At 38.1% G+C, this 17,844-nt stretch overlaps 1 protein-coding gene across 1 annotated transcript in view; it reads right to left on the bottom strand.

Moving 5' to 3' along the window:
* LOC134755840 (C-Maf-inducing protein-like) overlaps positions 1-17,624 on the bottom strand; it is a 77,113-nt gene extending 59,489 nt beyond the window's left edge. The window contains exon 1 of the mRNA XM_063692457.1: positions 16,292-17,624. Within this exon, the coding sequence (XP_063548527.1) occupies positions 16,292-16,933 (642 nt within the window). The 5' untranslated portion in view covers positions 16,934-17,624. The remainder of the gene's footprint in view (positions 1-16,291) is intronic.
* Positions 17,625-17,844: the final 220 nt, after the last annotated feature.

Genomic DNA, 17,844 nt, shown 5'->3' with positions numbered 1-17,844 from the left:
AGGTAAACCCGCTGTCTAAACAGCAATGCATAAATCGTCTGCAATAGACGCAAAGGCCTGTGATGATGAGTTTTATACTAGCAGATAGAAGGTACACCTAGTAAATGTTAAAAATATAGCACCTGTTTAAAAAAAACACAATAGCTCTGTAATGTGGCAAATGTCCACTTTCCGTGTTTAGCAGTAACGATTTGGTTTACTGCGACATAAACGCATATTGCTTGTGTCAGCGCAACCTAACATGTATATATAGGCAGCCATTTAGAGAATATATGTTCTTAGGACGTACGGTCACACTTAAGGTGTTTCTCTACCTACTCCCACCATCTGCTTGAAACAATATAACAAAACCCAATCCTCTTATTTGAGCTCAACGGATCAGAAAAATCTAGATCTCGAGCCGTCTTGATAAGGTCAGGTGGCTTGCTCGAGGGTAAAGAAATGAATAATTTCATCTGTTTGGGAGCTATGATGCTACTAACACATATATACACATATATAAGTAGGTACCTATATTAGTAGTGTAGCTCAGTGTAGCTACCCCAAAAACACTGGTCAGTCTTCGACGTTCCTAGGTTATCTTCGGGGTTACAAACAATCGGATGTCTAATACTAGATCAGGGTTACGTTTTATAGAGGTCTGTTACCAGGCCCCGTAGACAACATGCCAATCGCTAACGCTCCGTAGCGAACGAAACGCAACTGTCACTGTCACAGGCTGCGTCTTACGTAGGCGAACGACTCGCGAACGCGAAGCGAAGCGGCGCGGCGAGACCGGCGAGGCGCGGCGGCGGGCCCACGGCGTTCGCGTCCGCAACGAGATCGCCGAAGTAGATAGGTATTAAAAGATTGATTCACCTCGCGCCGCATCGCTTCGCTTCGCGTTCGCGTGTTGTTCGCCTACGTAGTACGCTGCGTAATATGGAAGAGTGATAGAGAGACACAAAGCGATTTGATAGCGAAGCGCAAGCGATTGTCACCTTGGCTAGGCCGCGACGTAATCTATCTTCTTACTATGAATGCCTTTTTAGCGATTATCTACTTTATACTGGAAGAAAAAAATAATATACAAATTAATAGGGCAGCACTGCAATGTTCTGCCACCAGAGTGCAGGACTAGCCTATTTAGTAAACCATAGAGTAACTTATACGTACTGTAGATACCTTTAAAAGGTTTTTCACAAGTTTTCAGAGATAATAAAATATGGCATCAAGGCGGTTTGATTTGATTTTGCGGTTTTTGCACCTACCGGGAAACGCGAATCCGAAAATTCGCTATCTTCCTCTTTATCGCTTGAAGCAAGAGTGACAGAGATGTTAGATAAAGAAATTTTCTTGTTTCACGATAGACCGTCAGTTTGCGGTAGTGGCGCCCTGGCGCCCCCTACGCAGAGTTTCGCGTAATATTCACTATTGAAGCTCATACTTCACTACATAGTATAAAACAAAGTCGCTTTCTGCTGTCTGGATGTATGTCTGTCCCTATGTATGCTTAGATCTTTAAACCTACGCAACGGATTTTGATGCGGTTTTTAATAGATAGAGTGATTCAAGAGGAAGGTTTATATGTATAATACATCAGCATTGCACCCGTTCGAAGCCGGGGCGGGTCACTAGTAATTATAAAAGTTAAAAAAATAACCATCCATATACAGGTGTTCGGCACATGGTTGGACAAACGAAAACAGCGAAGCGGTGGGGATAATTCCACTTACTTAGCCATATAAATCTGGCCTAGAGCGGAAAAAAAAATTGCCTACTTTGGGTGAACGGAAAACGGAAATAGTAGATTGTGTCACAAGGGAGCAAAATTACATTTACGACGAGGGCGTACATTGAATTCTGAACGAAGCGAAGGATTCTATAATTGAATCCTGAGGGTAGCGATGGATTCTAAAATAGAATCCTAAGCGTAGTGAGGGATTCAAGTGTTAACGCCCAAGGTGGAAATAATTTTGCTACCATGTGACTCATACTGCTTTTGACATCACCCATGAGGAATTTGTTATGTTCAAAAATATTGTTTAACCTAAAAAAATAATATGCAAAGAAGAAAAAAAATCGTGACCTAGAACAGAAAAGTTACACTTTGATCCCTCGTAGCAGGGAAGAAAAGTGCCACTTTGATCCCTCCTAGCGAGGAAGAAAAAGCCCTTTTTGGAATAGGTGATGTGAAAATAAAATTAATTTACTTTAACAGGTAGTTTAGGGTTTTTGCGTGTGTTCGGGTTCGGACAGAAAAAAATTAGCAAATAAATCTAGTCATTGAATAAAAATGTATGCATGTAATGTAACATATTGTTAGAAAGGGCATAAATTGGGGATGTTTTCCTGGAATTAGAACTTCTTGATCTCTTTCAGTTTTTTTTATTCAATTCAAACTAGAATGCTAGATTATTTTTTTACCTCTTTCACAAACTTTATTTTTGTTTACAATAATGTAGACCAAATGTTAACTTTAACACAACTAAACAAAACTCAAGATAAGAACAATAAAACATTTTGATGGTCTGATTCGTATTTTGATATGTTAAATAAGTTTAATTAATTATACATATAAAGTGATGAATTTTAGCATTATTTTTTAAATACACAAAAAGTTTTGTTTTTCCTAAACCATGGGGCCCGGACCAGTTTTATAGGGCTAAGCAAGTAGCATATGATCCCACCTCTTCGCTGTTTTCATTTGTCCAACCATGTGCAAAACACGCTGTATAAATAACAGTGGCGGGACGTCCATATAACTCGATTCCCACCGGCTTGCCTGATTTTCGGACACTTGAGCACTTTTCCTACTTGTTACTTATTTGTTATTGCGCCGCCACTGATATGTAGTTAGATTATTAGTTAGAAAATGTAACAAATTTGGGCACTGTGAATGTCATATCGCGTTGTGGTAGGGCTCTTAAAAAGTAAGCATAAAATAATATATAACGGTTTTCTCAGAAAGTCACTTATATATCGGAATTTAATAAGTCGTAGTAAAAATTGTCTATGTAAGTATTAACTGGAAAAAGTCACCTTTAAATCGAATATTTAGTATTTTTTTAATTTTTAGTCGGTTCGATTCCCGGACGAGGGAAGCGAATTAAAAAAAAACTGTGAATGTAGTTTTGCTTATTTAAAAAAATAAAAGAATGTTTCCTTTAAGTAAAATGAGGTAACTTAAGGTTTTAAGGTACTTTCCCTCCAGGACCCATTATTTTTTTCCACACTGTATGTACCTAATCCAGAAACATATAAGCATATTTTCATTTCGTTACGCCTGTTACAAAGTTTTTTTTACATTGATAGGTTAGGTTCGGTTTAAAAAAAAGAGGGGCCCAAAGTTAGTAGTCACCACTCTATTTAGGTAATTAATTATTAATAAATTTATTTTCGAGATTTTAAGTCTTTATACACTGACAGTTTAGGGAACGGATCTAGTTATTCTCTACTTGAAGCACGGGACCCTAAAAAGAAGTAATATAAACGGGCCAAGTGCGAGTCGGACTCGCGCACCGAGGATTCCGTACATTTTAGTATTTGTTGTTATAGCGGTAACAGAAATACATCATCTGTGAAAATTTCAACTGTCTAGCTATCACGGTTCATGAGATACAGCCTGGTGACAGGCAGACGGACAGACGGACAGCGGAGTCTTAGTAATAGGGTCTCGTTTTTACCCTTTGGGTACGGAACCCTAAAAACGACGACCGCTATAATAATTATAGTAGCTGCAATAACGAAATCTGATTGACGTCAGTTCCGACCTTGTACTCCAAGTTAAGCACACGTTTATATAGGTACAAAAAATAACTTTGTTGTTTTTTTATATTAATATTTTAGATGCCTTGTTAGTTTTTAATGTTAGGTTGTCGATTGTTAATGATAGATTGCGGTTCTCAAACTTTTTGGCGACGGAACCCTTTTGGAAAGCGAAATATTTGACGGAGCCCCAAATAAGAAAAATTCGCTCGTCTATTTAACTGTGGATCAGAGATATAGAAGAGCTAGTTATTGATTTGTTTTCGCATTTTCTCGCGGAGCCTCCACAGAGGCTTTGCGGAGCTCTAGGGGTCCGCGGAGCACACTTAGAGAATGGCTGATCTAGACACATTAAGGTCTACGACGTACGTTTACGAGCTTCAAACATTCTTTCCGAACATATTCTTCATATATTTCTTTAAAGTAAGGTATTACAAAAACTGCTACGTTGCATGTATGAAGATTGGATAAAATACAGGTATAAAACATGATCTCTTTTCCAGTTTTGTGGAGTGCCCCTTCTTTACCGACGCCGCAGCCGTAACAGATAGCTTCAACATGTTGTGTATTTGATTTGCGCAAACGCAAACACGGCTCATTGTCGGTCTTGTTTTTCTATAGGTACTACGGAAATAAATGCAAAACGGGTATAGATTTAAGCAAACACGACGAAGTGAATGGTCACCATTAAAAGCTTAAAAGTCATAACTAAAATCTTGAAGCCTTGATTTTAAATTAGTTGTAACAAGTAAAATGATTGGGTTAGTGCATGTTTAGTCGCATCTGTCAGTTGTTATCTTATCGGCGTATCTGTTGTGCGGGAGGCCGGCGAGGAGCCGGCTGGAGCATGACCCACATGCTGGGGCTGTTGCTGTGACGTCATTGCGAAAATTCGGGTCACGGGGGCGCGCTCCGCAGCGCTCGCCTTCCCGACCCGATTACCTACCGTCTTACACTATCTACTACCTATCTTGTCTTCGTCACCAATTAGAGTATCAATATTTTAATATGAATACGGCGAATAATTCACCTAAAAACTAAAAAGTCTAAAAAGATAATCTACTTTAGCTGCTTACAAGGATTTAATAAAAAAAATATCATTCAGTACGGATTATTAGTTACAATCAATCTTGGCCCCAAAAGTCTATCTCTATCGAACTGGGATCAAAGATATTGAAACAAGGTCGGCGTATGGAACGAATGAAGCTAATTCGCTCAATGTAGGTCGTGGTATATGTTACCTTCCAACAAAGGAATTCTTTTAGTGTTATTTGGTGTTATCTACAAAACGTCTGTCCGTATATACCTACTTGTATCGATTACAACTGGCCCCGTAGACAACATGTCAATCGCTAAAGCTCCGTAGCGAACGAAACGCACCTGTCGATGTCACACTAATATGGAAGAGTAGAGTAGAGAGAGACAAAGCGATTCGATGGCGAAGCGCAAGCGATTGTCACCTTAGCTAGTACATGAATGTAGGTACTTAAACGTCTTTATCTAAATCAATATCATAACCTCCCTAGGTATAATATGTTCAGAAGCGATAAGCTAACTTAGCTAGAAATACACCCACAGATACCTGTAGGTGTATCGTAATTTTAACTTTGCTTTGTCGATAACCGATACCTTAATTACATTCAAAAACATTTCTGAGAAACAAAGAAATTTGATTTGGCCTCTATTCTAATATCAGTCGAGATGACGTTTTATTCGAAATGAAGTATCAATTGCAAACAATTTTGTCAAATTTCGCATGCATGTTAATTGATATCGAACGATTGGCAGTCGACCCCCGACTCTATTTTGTCTCTGAATAAAAAAATCGGCCAAGAGCATGTCGGGCCATGCTCATCAGTGTAGGGTTTTGTAGTTCCCATTCTGTCAAAATAGGCCAAACGGGGGCTATTAGTAAATATCATGTAATTTATTTATTTATTTATTTGTTTTAAACTTTATTGCACAATTAAAATACGTACAAATGGCGGACTTAATGCCTCAAGACATTCTCTACCAGTCAACCATTGGGCAAAACAGAAATTCTCGAATGTGGGTGCAGTGTGAAAAATAATTAGGAAAACAATTTTTTTACAACTATACTAACTAAGCTATTTTGGACAATGACAACATTATTTACAATATTACACAAATTATGTAATGTACATTTCAAGCATAAGGATGTACCTTTGCAGCGCTTTGTACGTCTTTTTACTAAGAAATAGTAATTTATACAATCTTCATATAATAGAGAGCTTTCCAGTCGTGTACCGTGTTTAAGCAGCGAAGCTTGCTGAGTTGCTTAAGTAAGGTACGAGATTGAAAAGCTTGATTATATCACTATTGTATACTCTTTTTCTACGAGACAAAAAATAATACTTTCAACTCACAACTATGTACACAATCACATCTAGGTTTCGATCCCACTTACTTGATTCATTTTCTTAAACTCAATTTACCTAATCATACCAGATAAAATCCCCATGGAAAATCGGGAAATCCATAAAGCACTATATAATATTGAAAACGCGTGTATCGCATACGTAGCTGTACAATTAGGTACCTAACTATTACCTACGTATTGTTTGCTAGACATAGTAAAAAACGCTTACCTACCTTCTTTTAAATGGAAGGTGACAATTACGACTCGAGTAAAAACATCAAATGGGATAATAATGTATTGAAATGAAATTTGCCTTTAGTTAGGCACGGACCGGAGAGAAATAGTGAAGGCAGGAAATTGCATTTAACGCACTTGTGTTAACCGGCTTAAGCATTGGTATTACTATCAAATTAACTGGTACTGGACTACCATAGTGACACTATAGAGTTGGCTACGTTGTTAATTAATTCATTCGAAAAGAAAAAAACTTAAAAGAAAAACTGAATGACTAAACTATATTATTGTTGAACTATAAGTAGGTTGGCAACTGCGACATCTCATAATACAAACGTCGACAATTATGTTTATTTTTGGGTAAGCGTAAAATCCTTAATTTATTTCGGATTTTCCAATATGTTCGTCATTTGTTTTCTTTGAGTAACAACTCAATTAGATTTACATATATAATTCATGAGAGGACCCGCCTTCCTTTTTCGTTTGACATATTAAGCCAAGAGTTCAGTGTGTCATGTCATAGGCAGTAGGATTGATAGGTGTGTTAGAGCAGGTTTTAAAAACTTTTGGTCTCCAGTACAGCTACCACCAGTTTGGCACTGACATAAACGTAACTTACTTTCTATGCATCTCGCTCGTACTGGCATATTAGTGCGAGCGAGATGTATAGAAAGTAAATTACGCTACTGTATCGCTACTGTACACAAATAATGACTGTGCATTTCGTCATAGCGAATGTGGTGAAATACTATTGTGTGGAATTCAGATTGTGTAAAATTGCGAATAGGAAGAAAGATATTGGCATGAACGTCGAATAATCCTATCAAATTTATATCACCGATAATGTTTTATAAGATGTTAAACTTTTCATTGTTAGTGTTTTTACCGTACATAATGAGTTGGATGAGTTGTTGTTAAATACGATACGCCTCGAAAGCAGAACGGACAACGCTTCTCCGATGACGTTACTGCAGGAGAAAGCGAAAATGATTCATGTTCAAGTTTGCAGTTTTCACAAAGGGCAGGCAAATGGGACAGGAAATATTCCTACTGATATTATTATATCCTCGACATTGTCACGACAGGTTATTCTAATAATTTAAATGTCTTCTAACCTAATAGCCTAAAAGTTAGAATAGTAGATAGTACGTATTAGATTATCTAAGAATAGTTACGAGGATACTCGTACTTTGTATGAAAAGTATTTAGAAGTGTAAATTTTTACATGTTTCAAAAAACTTTCCAGTTTCCTTCATTATGAAGTTATTTTATTAAAGCAAGACCCGCGTGTCTGGATTGTCTGGAAGATATGTAACGTATTTATTATCGCTCAACGGTACAGAACCCTCCTTTATGTATTATCCGACACACACTTGTTTAAGTGTGTGTAGTTTAGGGCCATATGGATATGGTTGACATAGTTAACAGAGCGCTTTGGCGGTACGCAGTGAATCACACATGCACAAATAATAATTAAGATACGACATAGATTTTTAGTTCTTATTTTTAAATATTAGCGGAGTATTAGCTACTTACTTTTTATTGTAAATCATAGACAATAAATATATGATTATGTTATATAAAATATACGTCCTTATTTAAATATATATCCTCAAGGGCCTATTTTAGATTTAAGCTAGTTATTATTTTCGTTTACGTAGTAAGTACCACTGTTATGTATATATCTTGTATGTAAATAAAGAGTATTAAAAATATAGGTACTTTAAAACCGTCTAACAAACATTTTGATGATAAGTTTTTGTTTTATAGATACAGCTTAAATCATTAAAATATGATTTATGTAATTTACAAACTTCACCATTCTACTCGATTATAGCCACCACATATGCATCCTGGCTGTAACTATGGAAACTGCACGAGGATTGCATAACATAAGACAGAACAAAAGTGCATAGAGCGCCCCAAATTAAAACATGATGAATAGACAAAATATATAGGCTATTAACTTATTAAATATTTACAAAAAACATACAGGATACAGCTGGTACAAACGTACAAAGCAAATTCCTTGCAAAAATGTGTGATGAATGAAAATAATGCTTTTAAGATACCTATTCATGTTCACAGAAACGGCTGTTATGTTAACTTTTTTTGTAAATATAGTTTAATACTTGCATGAAACATTTTCAAAAGACTTGTGATCATAAATAAATATAAATTGATTACCTATTAGATGCCTACGAAATTGCGCAGTAGGTTTTATAATCCAGCCCCAACCCAGGGGTGATAGTGTCGAGGCCGAGCAACTTTTTATAATGCAGGAGCGGTATTCGACATGCGTTAAGTGACGTTTCGTGTTGAACTTCAGTTGAATGGAAGAAATCGTGTGTTGTCAAATAGGTAAATTTGACATTAGCAATCCACAGTTAGGTGACAACGAAACCAAACCGAACCACGCAGAGTTCAGAGCCATTTTAAACCGTATAGTAGTAAGAAAACAAAGTTGATTTTTGTTGCATAATTTTTTCAATGAATGAGTTTTGGTGTACAACCAAATGATACTTTCCACAGTTGATGAACAAATGATTCATTCCACTGTTGAACTGATGTTGAAGCCGAAACTGACAGTTGTGCATCTCGAATAGGGCCCCAGATAAAGTGTATTTGCATTTTAGCGTATGTGCGTATACCAGATAGCTTCGTTACAAATTATTAACACTGCCCTGCATCTTTATATTGCAAGCTGCTCTTTTGTTCGCGAAACCCCTCATTCTTTTGACCTAAAACCTAAAAAGGTACCACATTGTCGCTAGTCGATACGGTTTATTTCAAATTGAAGCTATATGGAAATAGCGCCTTATTGACAGTCGACAATAAGTACCCTTTTGGTTGAGAATGGCACATATATAATATATATAAAGTCTGACCAGGAATAAATGATCACGCGCCATGTTGTGCGGAATTCCACCAGAACAAATTTTTTCATACTATACTGAACTGTCACTCTATACATGTAAGTACATGAGATCAACAGCGCCCTCTTGATAATGATCATTTATATTAACGACAAAGATTATGTTAGTTGAATAAACTTATGAATGTTACTCATAATTCATGAGATTATGTTTGATGAAGTACATTGAATAAATTTAAACATCGACATCGAGTAAATGACGTCAGGAACTTGATTTATTCGATAAAACTTCGGACGCCTTTCAATAACGGTATCGGAGAGTACATGAAATTCTCCCCAGAATACAATCTGACTGGGATGGGCATCTATTCTGTTATGGACGAACACGCCAGGGATCAAAATTAACTAGCAAAAGCAGAGCTTTTTAAGGGCTCGCGGAGTTTTTCTACCTCATCATCATATATTTAAGAGTTAGACTTGTCGGTGGAGCGATTTCTATGCATGTCGGTGCTCTGTCTTCTCCTAGACAGCCTGATACGTACGACGCGACGATGACGTTGAAACAACATCGTAGATGTTGTTTTTTGTGAGGAACCATTTTGTGAGGGCGAGGTCATCGTCCGCTCATGCTGGCAATAACATTTTATTAGGCTCTCAATAGTCCTTACGCCGCGCCGTCCGGTTGCTGCCTCTGCGTGCGTCCCATGACACGGGCAAGAACAACAACCGCTCGTTGTAAGTGTCAAAAAGGCCTCTACGTGTTGACTTCGGCTCCGCGCAAGACTCCTAAGTGTCCAGAACCATTGTTCCGCGATAGGCGTCATCAGTCATCATGAGATACTCTTACTATCTAAGTACTTACCTTTAACAGAAGCATAGAAAACTGCAGTTTTAACGCGAATTATAATAATAATAATAAATAATAAATCCGTCTATTTAAAGAACACACACATTATACAGCAGAACTTGGTGAAAACATGAAAACTATAAATTATATTAATGTTTTCAACATAATTAAAAAAAATCGTATATACATATATAATAATAGTTTTTTACAGTACATATGGTGCTACTTTCTCGCACTAGTGCGTCAAATAGCACCTTTCGTGCATATGTCGAAAGTTTAAAGGGCCATATGTACTGTAAAACGTTGTACGATACACGTGCGAATAGGTAATTTGCAACTCGTGTCGATTTAAAACACTCCCTGCGGTCGTGTTTTAATTTATCGCCACTCGTTTCGAATTTCCTCTTTTCTGCACTTCTATCGTAAATAACTATTAAAATATAATAGGTTTTCAATTTCACGCCAAAAAATTATAACGCCTTTAACTTCACATTTAAATATCTAACGATTTTGTTTATTATTGTAACCAGGGTGCGTACTTGCGTAGCCCACATAGCCTATCGTTTACGTAGCGAACGAAACGCAGATATCACTGTCGCACTAATATGGAAGAGTGATAGAGAGACAGAAAGTTCGGCCGAATTTCACCTTACCATACAAACGGAGTTTCGTTCTCATTTTAAAACTACGTGTTGGTTTATAATGAAACTTCGCACATACAATGACATGAGGTATATCTATGCGTGTAATTAGTATACATATAGCTCCAGCTTATAAAACAAACGAAATAGAGCAAAAACAAGTTTTGTACAAAAAAAACGTAAATTAGCTGTATTTTTTAAACGAAGCTACATAAACATTACAGGCATATCCTATTGTAAGTACCTAATACAAAGTTTCAGAGTAATCTAACTTGTCATTTTAAAATGAGAGCTAACTACGTTTGTATGGAGAACCGAGCTTGCTGCGGACTCTTAAGGGGCCCACAGACTATCGTCCGGCCAACTGATAGTCAGTGGGCCCCTTTAAGGTCGCAGCTATAAGTGAGAGCTAAAGAAATATACTGACCGGATCACGCGGTCGCTGTCCGGTACGTCTGTCTGTTACTACCTACAGCTTTTAATTTGTCCTTGCCTTTTTTAGGGTGCCGTATTCAAAGGGTAAAAACAGGACCCTATTACTAAGACTCCTCTGTCCGTCTGTCCGTCCATCTGTCTGTCTGTCACCACTCACCAGGCTGTATCTCATGAACCGTGACAGCTAATGACATTACATAGATGAGCTAATATACACGTGCGCCCGTGAGGGACAAAACATACGCATTGCGACAATATGATTGGTCGAGTAGATTTGTAGCCCGCCATAAACCATAATAAATTTACGGTGGGGAATTAAAAAAAAAAGTGAGACTGTGACAAGGACAAACAATAACAGTGCTTTCTCTGCTACTCCTACTGAAAAATACATAAGACTATCCCGTTCGGTCATTTCCCCCCACCCCTCAAGCCCGATCCAGTTATACTAGATTCTTGTAATAGACAGTTGAAATTTTCACAGATGATGAATTTCTGTTCCCGCTATAACAACAAATACTAAAAAGTACGGAACCCTCGGTGGGCGAGCCCGACTCGCACTTGTCCGGTTTTATACTAGGTTATGTTAATTCATTATTTTTCTAACAGATGGCGTTAGTTGTCATACAAAGTGTTAATCCTTTTTTCTATTTCTTTGTGTTTATAAAATGATATTTTTATGTTTGATAACACATCTAGACATGAATTTAAATTACTATGTTAAATCTCAAAGCTAACAGTGTGATAGTTTTTCAGTAAAGTGTACCACAAGAATGCATAGATTGTCGAATAGTAGAATGCATACCTGCATTGTCGAATATTGATAGGGCTCGCTTCGCTCGCCCTTATTATTGCGCACCTATGTCGAAGAGTCTGTCAAAGGACTGTCTCATTTCAAACATAGACAGAGAGAATCATACTATCTTCGTCTTACACTAGACTACTAACCCAAAATAAAAGTATGAGTATAGTTTTTTTTTTGTTCTTATTTACTGACAATTTGGTTTGACGAACTATATTACACAAATTTTTGGCGGGAAATTCAAAAAATCTTGGGCTGGTCACACTTTGTGTAGTAGGAATTATAGTTTTGATACTAAAAAATGGTTTTGATTTTCTGTGCACGCGTAAGGTACCTAAGGAAATGGCATCTTCAGGTACATGGATAACGTCTTGACTCTTAACCACGAGACCACCCGGCGGTCACCCCCGGCCGGCCGGTCACATTTTATCATAGACCTAGCATTACATAGACAAGCTATACGCGTGCGCCCGTAAGGGATAGACATAGATGACGTCATAAACGTGGGGATACCATATTGGTAAAAATTACCCCAATATTTGATATCACGTTGGGGCGATTACCCTGGAGGCAAAGTTAGCTTGTTTGACGGTATTAAAAAATTGTTAAATAAAATGTCAATGGGCCGTCCTTTTTAGGCATATAAACAATGAAATACCTCCTATAATTCGCTCAGGTGGTACAAAACTAAACATGTTTAGTAAATAAAACGTAAAATAAAATGTATTATGGGTTTTAATTTAAAGAAATCACAAATCGCAATCACACCAATTAATGTACACTACATTTAATCTTCACAACATTTGTTTATTTATTTTTTGGAATTAGAAGTACGAAAAAACTTCGAGGTCAAAATTACCCATAAAATTATGTTATTTTCATCTGGTATCCCTAACATGATTGTTATGCAGCTAAATTAAGAAGAAGTTTAAAAATGGCTGACCTCAGACTCCTACCTACCTACGTAATTTGGGCGGATAATTTTACAAATAATGTTTTGTTAATTTGCGTAAATAATTGTGATATTTTTATTGAAATCGTTTGATTCTACATTGCTTTGAGTGTAACGTAATTTTACGATGTTATTCTCACATGTTGCGTTAAGAGGAAGGTGTAAAATACCGTACTTACGTGTGAAAGATTATGATCACATATTTTTGCTCAGAGCGGCTATTACAGCCGATTACAGAACAATTCACCAGTATTTTATCAAAGTTCAAGCATTCAAAACGCTAACCATCACTATATTTCATAAGAGAAAGCACAATTTCATACAAAACAACGATAATTAAACAAGCAACGAACAAACATGACATGTCACGTACTTATTTGTTTGCCACAACCTCGGTTGTGGCAGCGGTGGAAAAGTGAAACTATGACAAGGACAAACAATAACAGCGCTTTCTCTGCTACTCCTACTGAAAGATACATAAGACTATCCCGTTTGTTCATTTTCCCCCACTCCTCATGACCGATCCAGTTATACTAGATTCATGCATTTTATTTAATAATCGTATCTATATGACATGTATATGACATCAAATCCATGACAGTTTATTATTAACGTTGTGTTCAAATCATTTCATACAACTCGTCACCGCCTAGATAATTCTGCTGCTGACTGTACTATACACAGAGTTAAACTTTTGGATTAGGTATATCAATAAAACGTACGAATATTTAAACGAAATTTTTGTTTGAAAACATGCTACGTGATTCTAGCTTCAAGGTGACTTGAGATTCGAACGTCATTACATTACTTTGATTACTCATTACGGTTAAGTTTACAGTTTAACCTCCTAAGTCCTGCGGTACCAAATTTTGTACATATAACAAAATTCACCCGTCAGTCCCAGCATTAAGTAAGTTACTATAGTAATAAACACCGATAGTACATATTTCGGTACAAAATTTTTAGATGCCCCCGCTTTCAAATTTGAATGCTCGCGCGGAATATTCTGACAGTCCATAGGGTTGTAATGTAAATAGTCCGTTCAGGACTGACAGCAAATATTTATTATGTGCAAAAAAATTAACAAGATGCCTCTAGGACTATGACGTTTAAAAAAAGCTGGGACTTAGGAGGGTAAAGTAAAGATATTTGTATACTAAGATACTTTGGGTCGAATATGGCCACGTTAAGGTTTGACGTCAGATAACATAACGCACTGTATAGCAGTTACAAAGTCAGTATTTCTTTATATCGTATTTATTTAGGTAACTTATTATAGGCACGAAAAAACCCTCTAACTAATGAAATAGATCTTGTTATTAGTTTTTGAAACTTGGGAAAATGGCCATATTTCCGACAGTGTATGTTAATATGGCCAGGTGATGGCCATATTAACGGTATGAACTAGAGATGCCCCGAATAGTGGTTTTGGCCGAATACCGAATATTCGGCATGACATTCGAACATTTTGAGTCACAATTATTATGAAAACTGTTCGCCAACAAAGCACGTTTGCTAAGATGTATTTTTTGTTGAACAGAATTAATGAATGTAGTTAGAGTCAACCAAATCAGACCCATGATAAAAATAAAATGTTTTTTAATCAACAAATGCTCAAAAAAGGGTCTTCATATTAAACAACTTTCCAATTTTAAATATTAAATAGGTACACCTAGTTTTTGGTTATTTTTATTGTGTAATTTTTCTTTTTAGGTAGGTGTTAGAGATAATCGGTATTAGGCCGCATACCAGGCAACATTCGCCCGAATACCAAATATTCGGCAGCGGCCGAACAGGCCGAATACTGAATAGTTGCCGAATATTCGTGGTATCTCTAGTATGAACTCAACACGGAGGTAATTTTTATTTCTAAAGGAATTTAGAGCAATAAAAAAAATGATTTTATAGAATCTATACTTGTTTATTTATCACAACGAAATAAGAATAGAAAAAACAACTCTGGACAAAAAAACACGCGCGACGCTAGACGCGGACTTGCGTTTCACCCTTACGTCGTTACTCTGCCACTGATTCGTACTAAGCGCTATGCATCCAGCTTTATCATGTGAACGGCTAAGGAGTGGAATTCACTTCCTGCAAATATATTCCCAGTCCACTATAACTTGGATCTTTTTAAATCGAGAGTGAATAGACATCTTTTAGGTAAGCATGATCCATCCTAGACTGCATTGGCACTTACCATCAGGTGAGATTGCGGTCAAATGCTTGCCTTTTTGTAAAAAAAAAAAACGTAAGTAATCAGGTGGTGTCAAAGGATAACCAACATCACTTTTCCTTTTCGCCCGATACGAAATGCCAGCTCTTTTCTTCCTGAGTGTGAGTAACTGAGTTGTAAGAAGTAGTTTACTTCCCTATTTGGATTTATGTTCCTGTTCCTCTAAAATACATCGTCGAAGGGTTTGTCTGGGAACTGTATAGTGGTTGCCAGTACCTAGTAAAAACCTTGAGTTCTATATTTTTAACAGCTGCGATTACTAATTTTATCTCAGATTCTGTCTATAAACTTCGAATCTGTTTTGAGACATAACAACACGCCATAATCTACAAGAAATTAAAAAAAAAAGAAAACCAAATAAATATGTAAAAAAAGTGTGTGCGTGTAACCTTTACGCTCGATTAAAGTAAAACTTCTTTGACGATGACGTTTATCGCTATGTTGGCATTTTAACGTGTGTCCTATTGTGCGTGTAGCACTACTGAGCGTTACTTCCGTCTGAAAAAATCTGAGTTACCCTCTAATCGCGCCTAAAGAAGTTTTACTTCAAAAACAAAAGTCACAAGGTTAACACGGCCAGTACGTGGCCATATTTTCAGTTATTCTCATAGTTCACTTCATAGATCAAAACCCAAGATATATCAAAGAAAACTTAAATGTTAGCATAGAAATATTATCAACGATTATTAATGTCAAAAACATAGCGAATATTTTGAAGTAAAAGTCAATCAAATCAAAATAATCACAAAACTTTACGAGTGCATCGGCGACACGCGGTTTCACTTTGACTGCCATTGCGGGAATAGCGAGGGCGCGGGGAAGCTAGTAACGATGCCCGGGCATTACTTATACATAGACGTTTTAACACGTATAAACAAAGTTGTAGAAAGTGCCATAGTTTTGGACGTGTAGGGGTGTGGCCATATTTTCGAGCTGGCCATATTCGACACAGGTACCTTATATATATAGGTATGGTTGGAATGGTAATTTAAGCACATTTACCCACAGAGTAACATACGTGAAAATGAGGTAGGCGTGACGTAGCTGGTCAAGTAAGGGTGCGAATTAGGTGCCGAATTTTGACTTTAGCAGTGAAAGACACAGTACAACTCTCTTCGTTCTTAGTAGATATCAAATTTACTTACAAAGTACTCGGCAGAACTTTGGTCGGCCAGCGATGGTGAGAGCAGGTAGCCAGGCGAAGGCGGTGCGGTGGCGGCCGGCGGCGGCGGCGCTAGCGAAAGCAACTCGCCAGCCGACGCCGACATGCTGCCCGCCACCGCCAGGCTCCGCAGCCTGTCCGCCAGGTCCGTGTGCCCACCATTACACGACTTGCTACCATTCCTGTCCTCACTCCCACACAAATTGTCAATGATCCTAGGCCGCCTCAGCTTCCGCGAGGCGGCACGCCACCGCCTGAGTCGGCAGGCTGCGTTGTTGAGCACCTCCTCCGTTTCTCTGCACGCAGGCCGTTCCTCATCCGATTGCGTCACGTCTTCAGATTCAATCGGCTCATCTATAAACGGTAATCCGTGCTCCAGGGCCATAGGGGAGGGCTCACCCTCACTATCACTAATTACTGCATTTGACGATCCCGAGAGAAAATCCCTTAAGGCGAAAGCGAGACGTTGGTCGGTATTGAGTCCCCCCGGAACGCTGTCGGAACCTCGATCGGTGGCCACAAATCTACTTTCCCCGTTCCTCTTCTCTTCGCTTAGCTCATTTTTCAGGGTGTCTTTCTCGTTGGAATTGAGATCCACGTTAATTTCTTGACTAAATGAAGGCATTTTTAAAGGCAACAAGTTGATCTACCCGTCAAAAACTCCTACTGTCGAATACGATGCTTAAATTATGTCCTGCAGACTGAGACAGGTCCTTGTTGGAGCTGAAGCTCGAGATCTGGATTGTGTAAACAAAAACAAATCAAAACGACAGATGCGCACATTTTTATCAGGATGAGATGAGTATACACTTACACTTTGATATTGTATTTCGACTACTGACAATCGGTAAACTATATAGACCTAATATTCCGAACGCGTTCACTCACTTTATAAAAAAACTATTGCAAGTTCCCCAGAATAAATAGCACAAATCAGTCATGATCCGATCCGAACACGCGATAACGATATCTCCCCGAGTCAAGTGGGTGCGCGCTCAACCTCTAAATACAAGCAGAGTGCGCAAACTGAGCTCTGCTGTCTACTGGCTGCGCCTGTCGCCGTAAGCTGTACATATACGTAACGTTCTCGTTTGTAGTCTTGTTGTTTGTATTGACGTCCCTATGGCCGGCGCTCGGCGTGCGCGAAAGCGGCGCCCGACGAGTTCGTGCCTGGCGCCATCTATGTCGGTATTCCGGTCGCTCGCTCGTAATCTAGCGGGCTGACTCAGCTGCCTTCAATGCCGGCTATGAAGTTTTCTAATTAAACTTCGCCCGTTGTTATGACGTTAGCTTCGTAGTTCTCCATTCCAACAACAGATGGCCTTCTCATGATTTTTTTTTCAGGGCGCCATTCATTTATTACGTAAGACGATTTAGGAGGGTCGAACATATATTTTTTTTACGATCACAAAGATGCAAATTTGGAGTGGCAGTGGGAGTGGGAGTCTGAGTCAGTCGGATTCGGAGTCGGACTGAGACTGGGACTGGGAATGGGACTGGGACTGGGAGTGGGAGTAGAAGTGTCTAGGTAAACTA

Source organism: Cydia strobilella, chromosome 3 (assembly GCF_947568885.1).
Source record: "Cydia strobilella chromosome 3, ilCydStro3.1, whole genome shotgun sequence".
Classification (NCBI taxonomy): Eukaryota; Metazoa; Arthropoda; class Insecta; order Lepidoptera; family Tortricidae; genus Cydia; species Cydia strobilella.
This window is presented reverse-complemented; position numbering and strand designations above follow the sequence as displayed.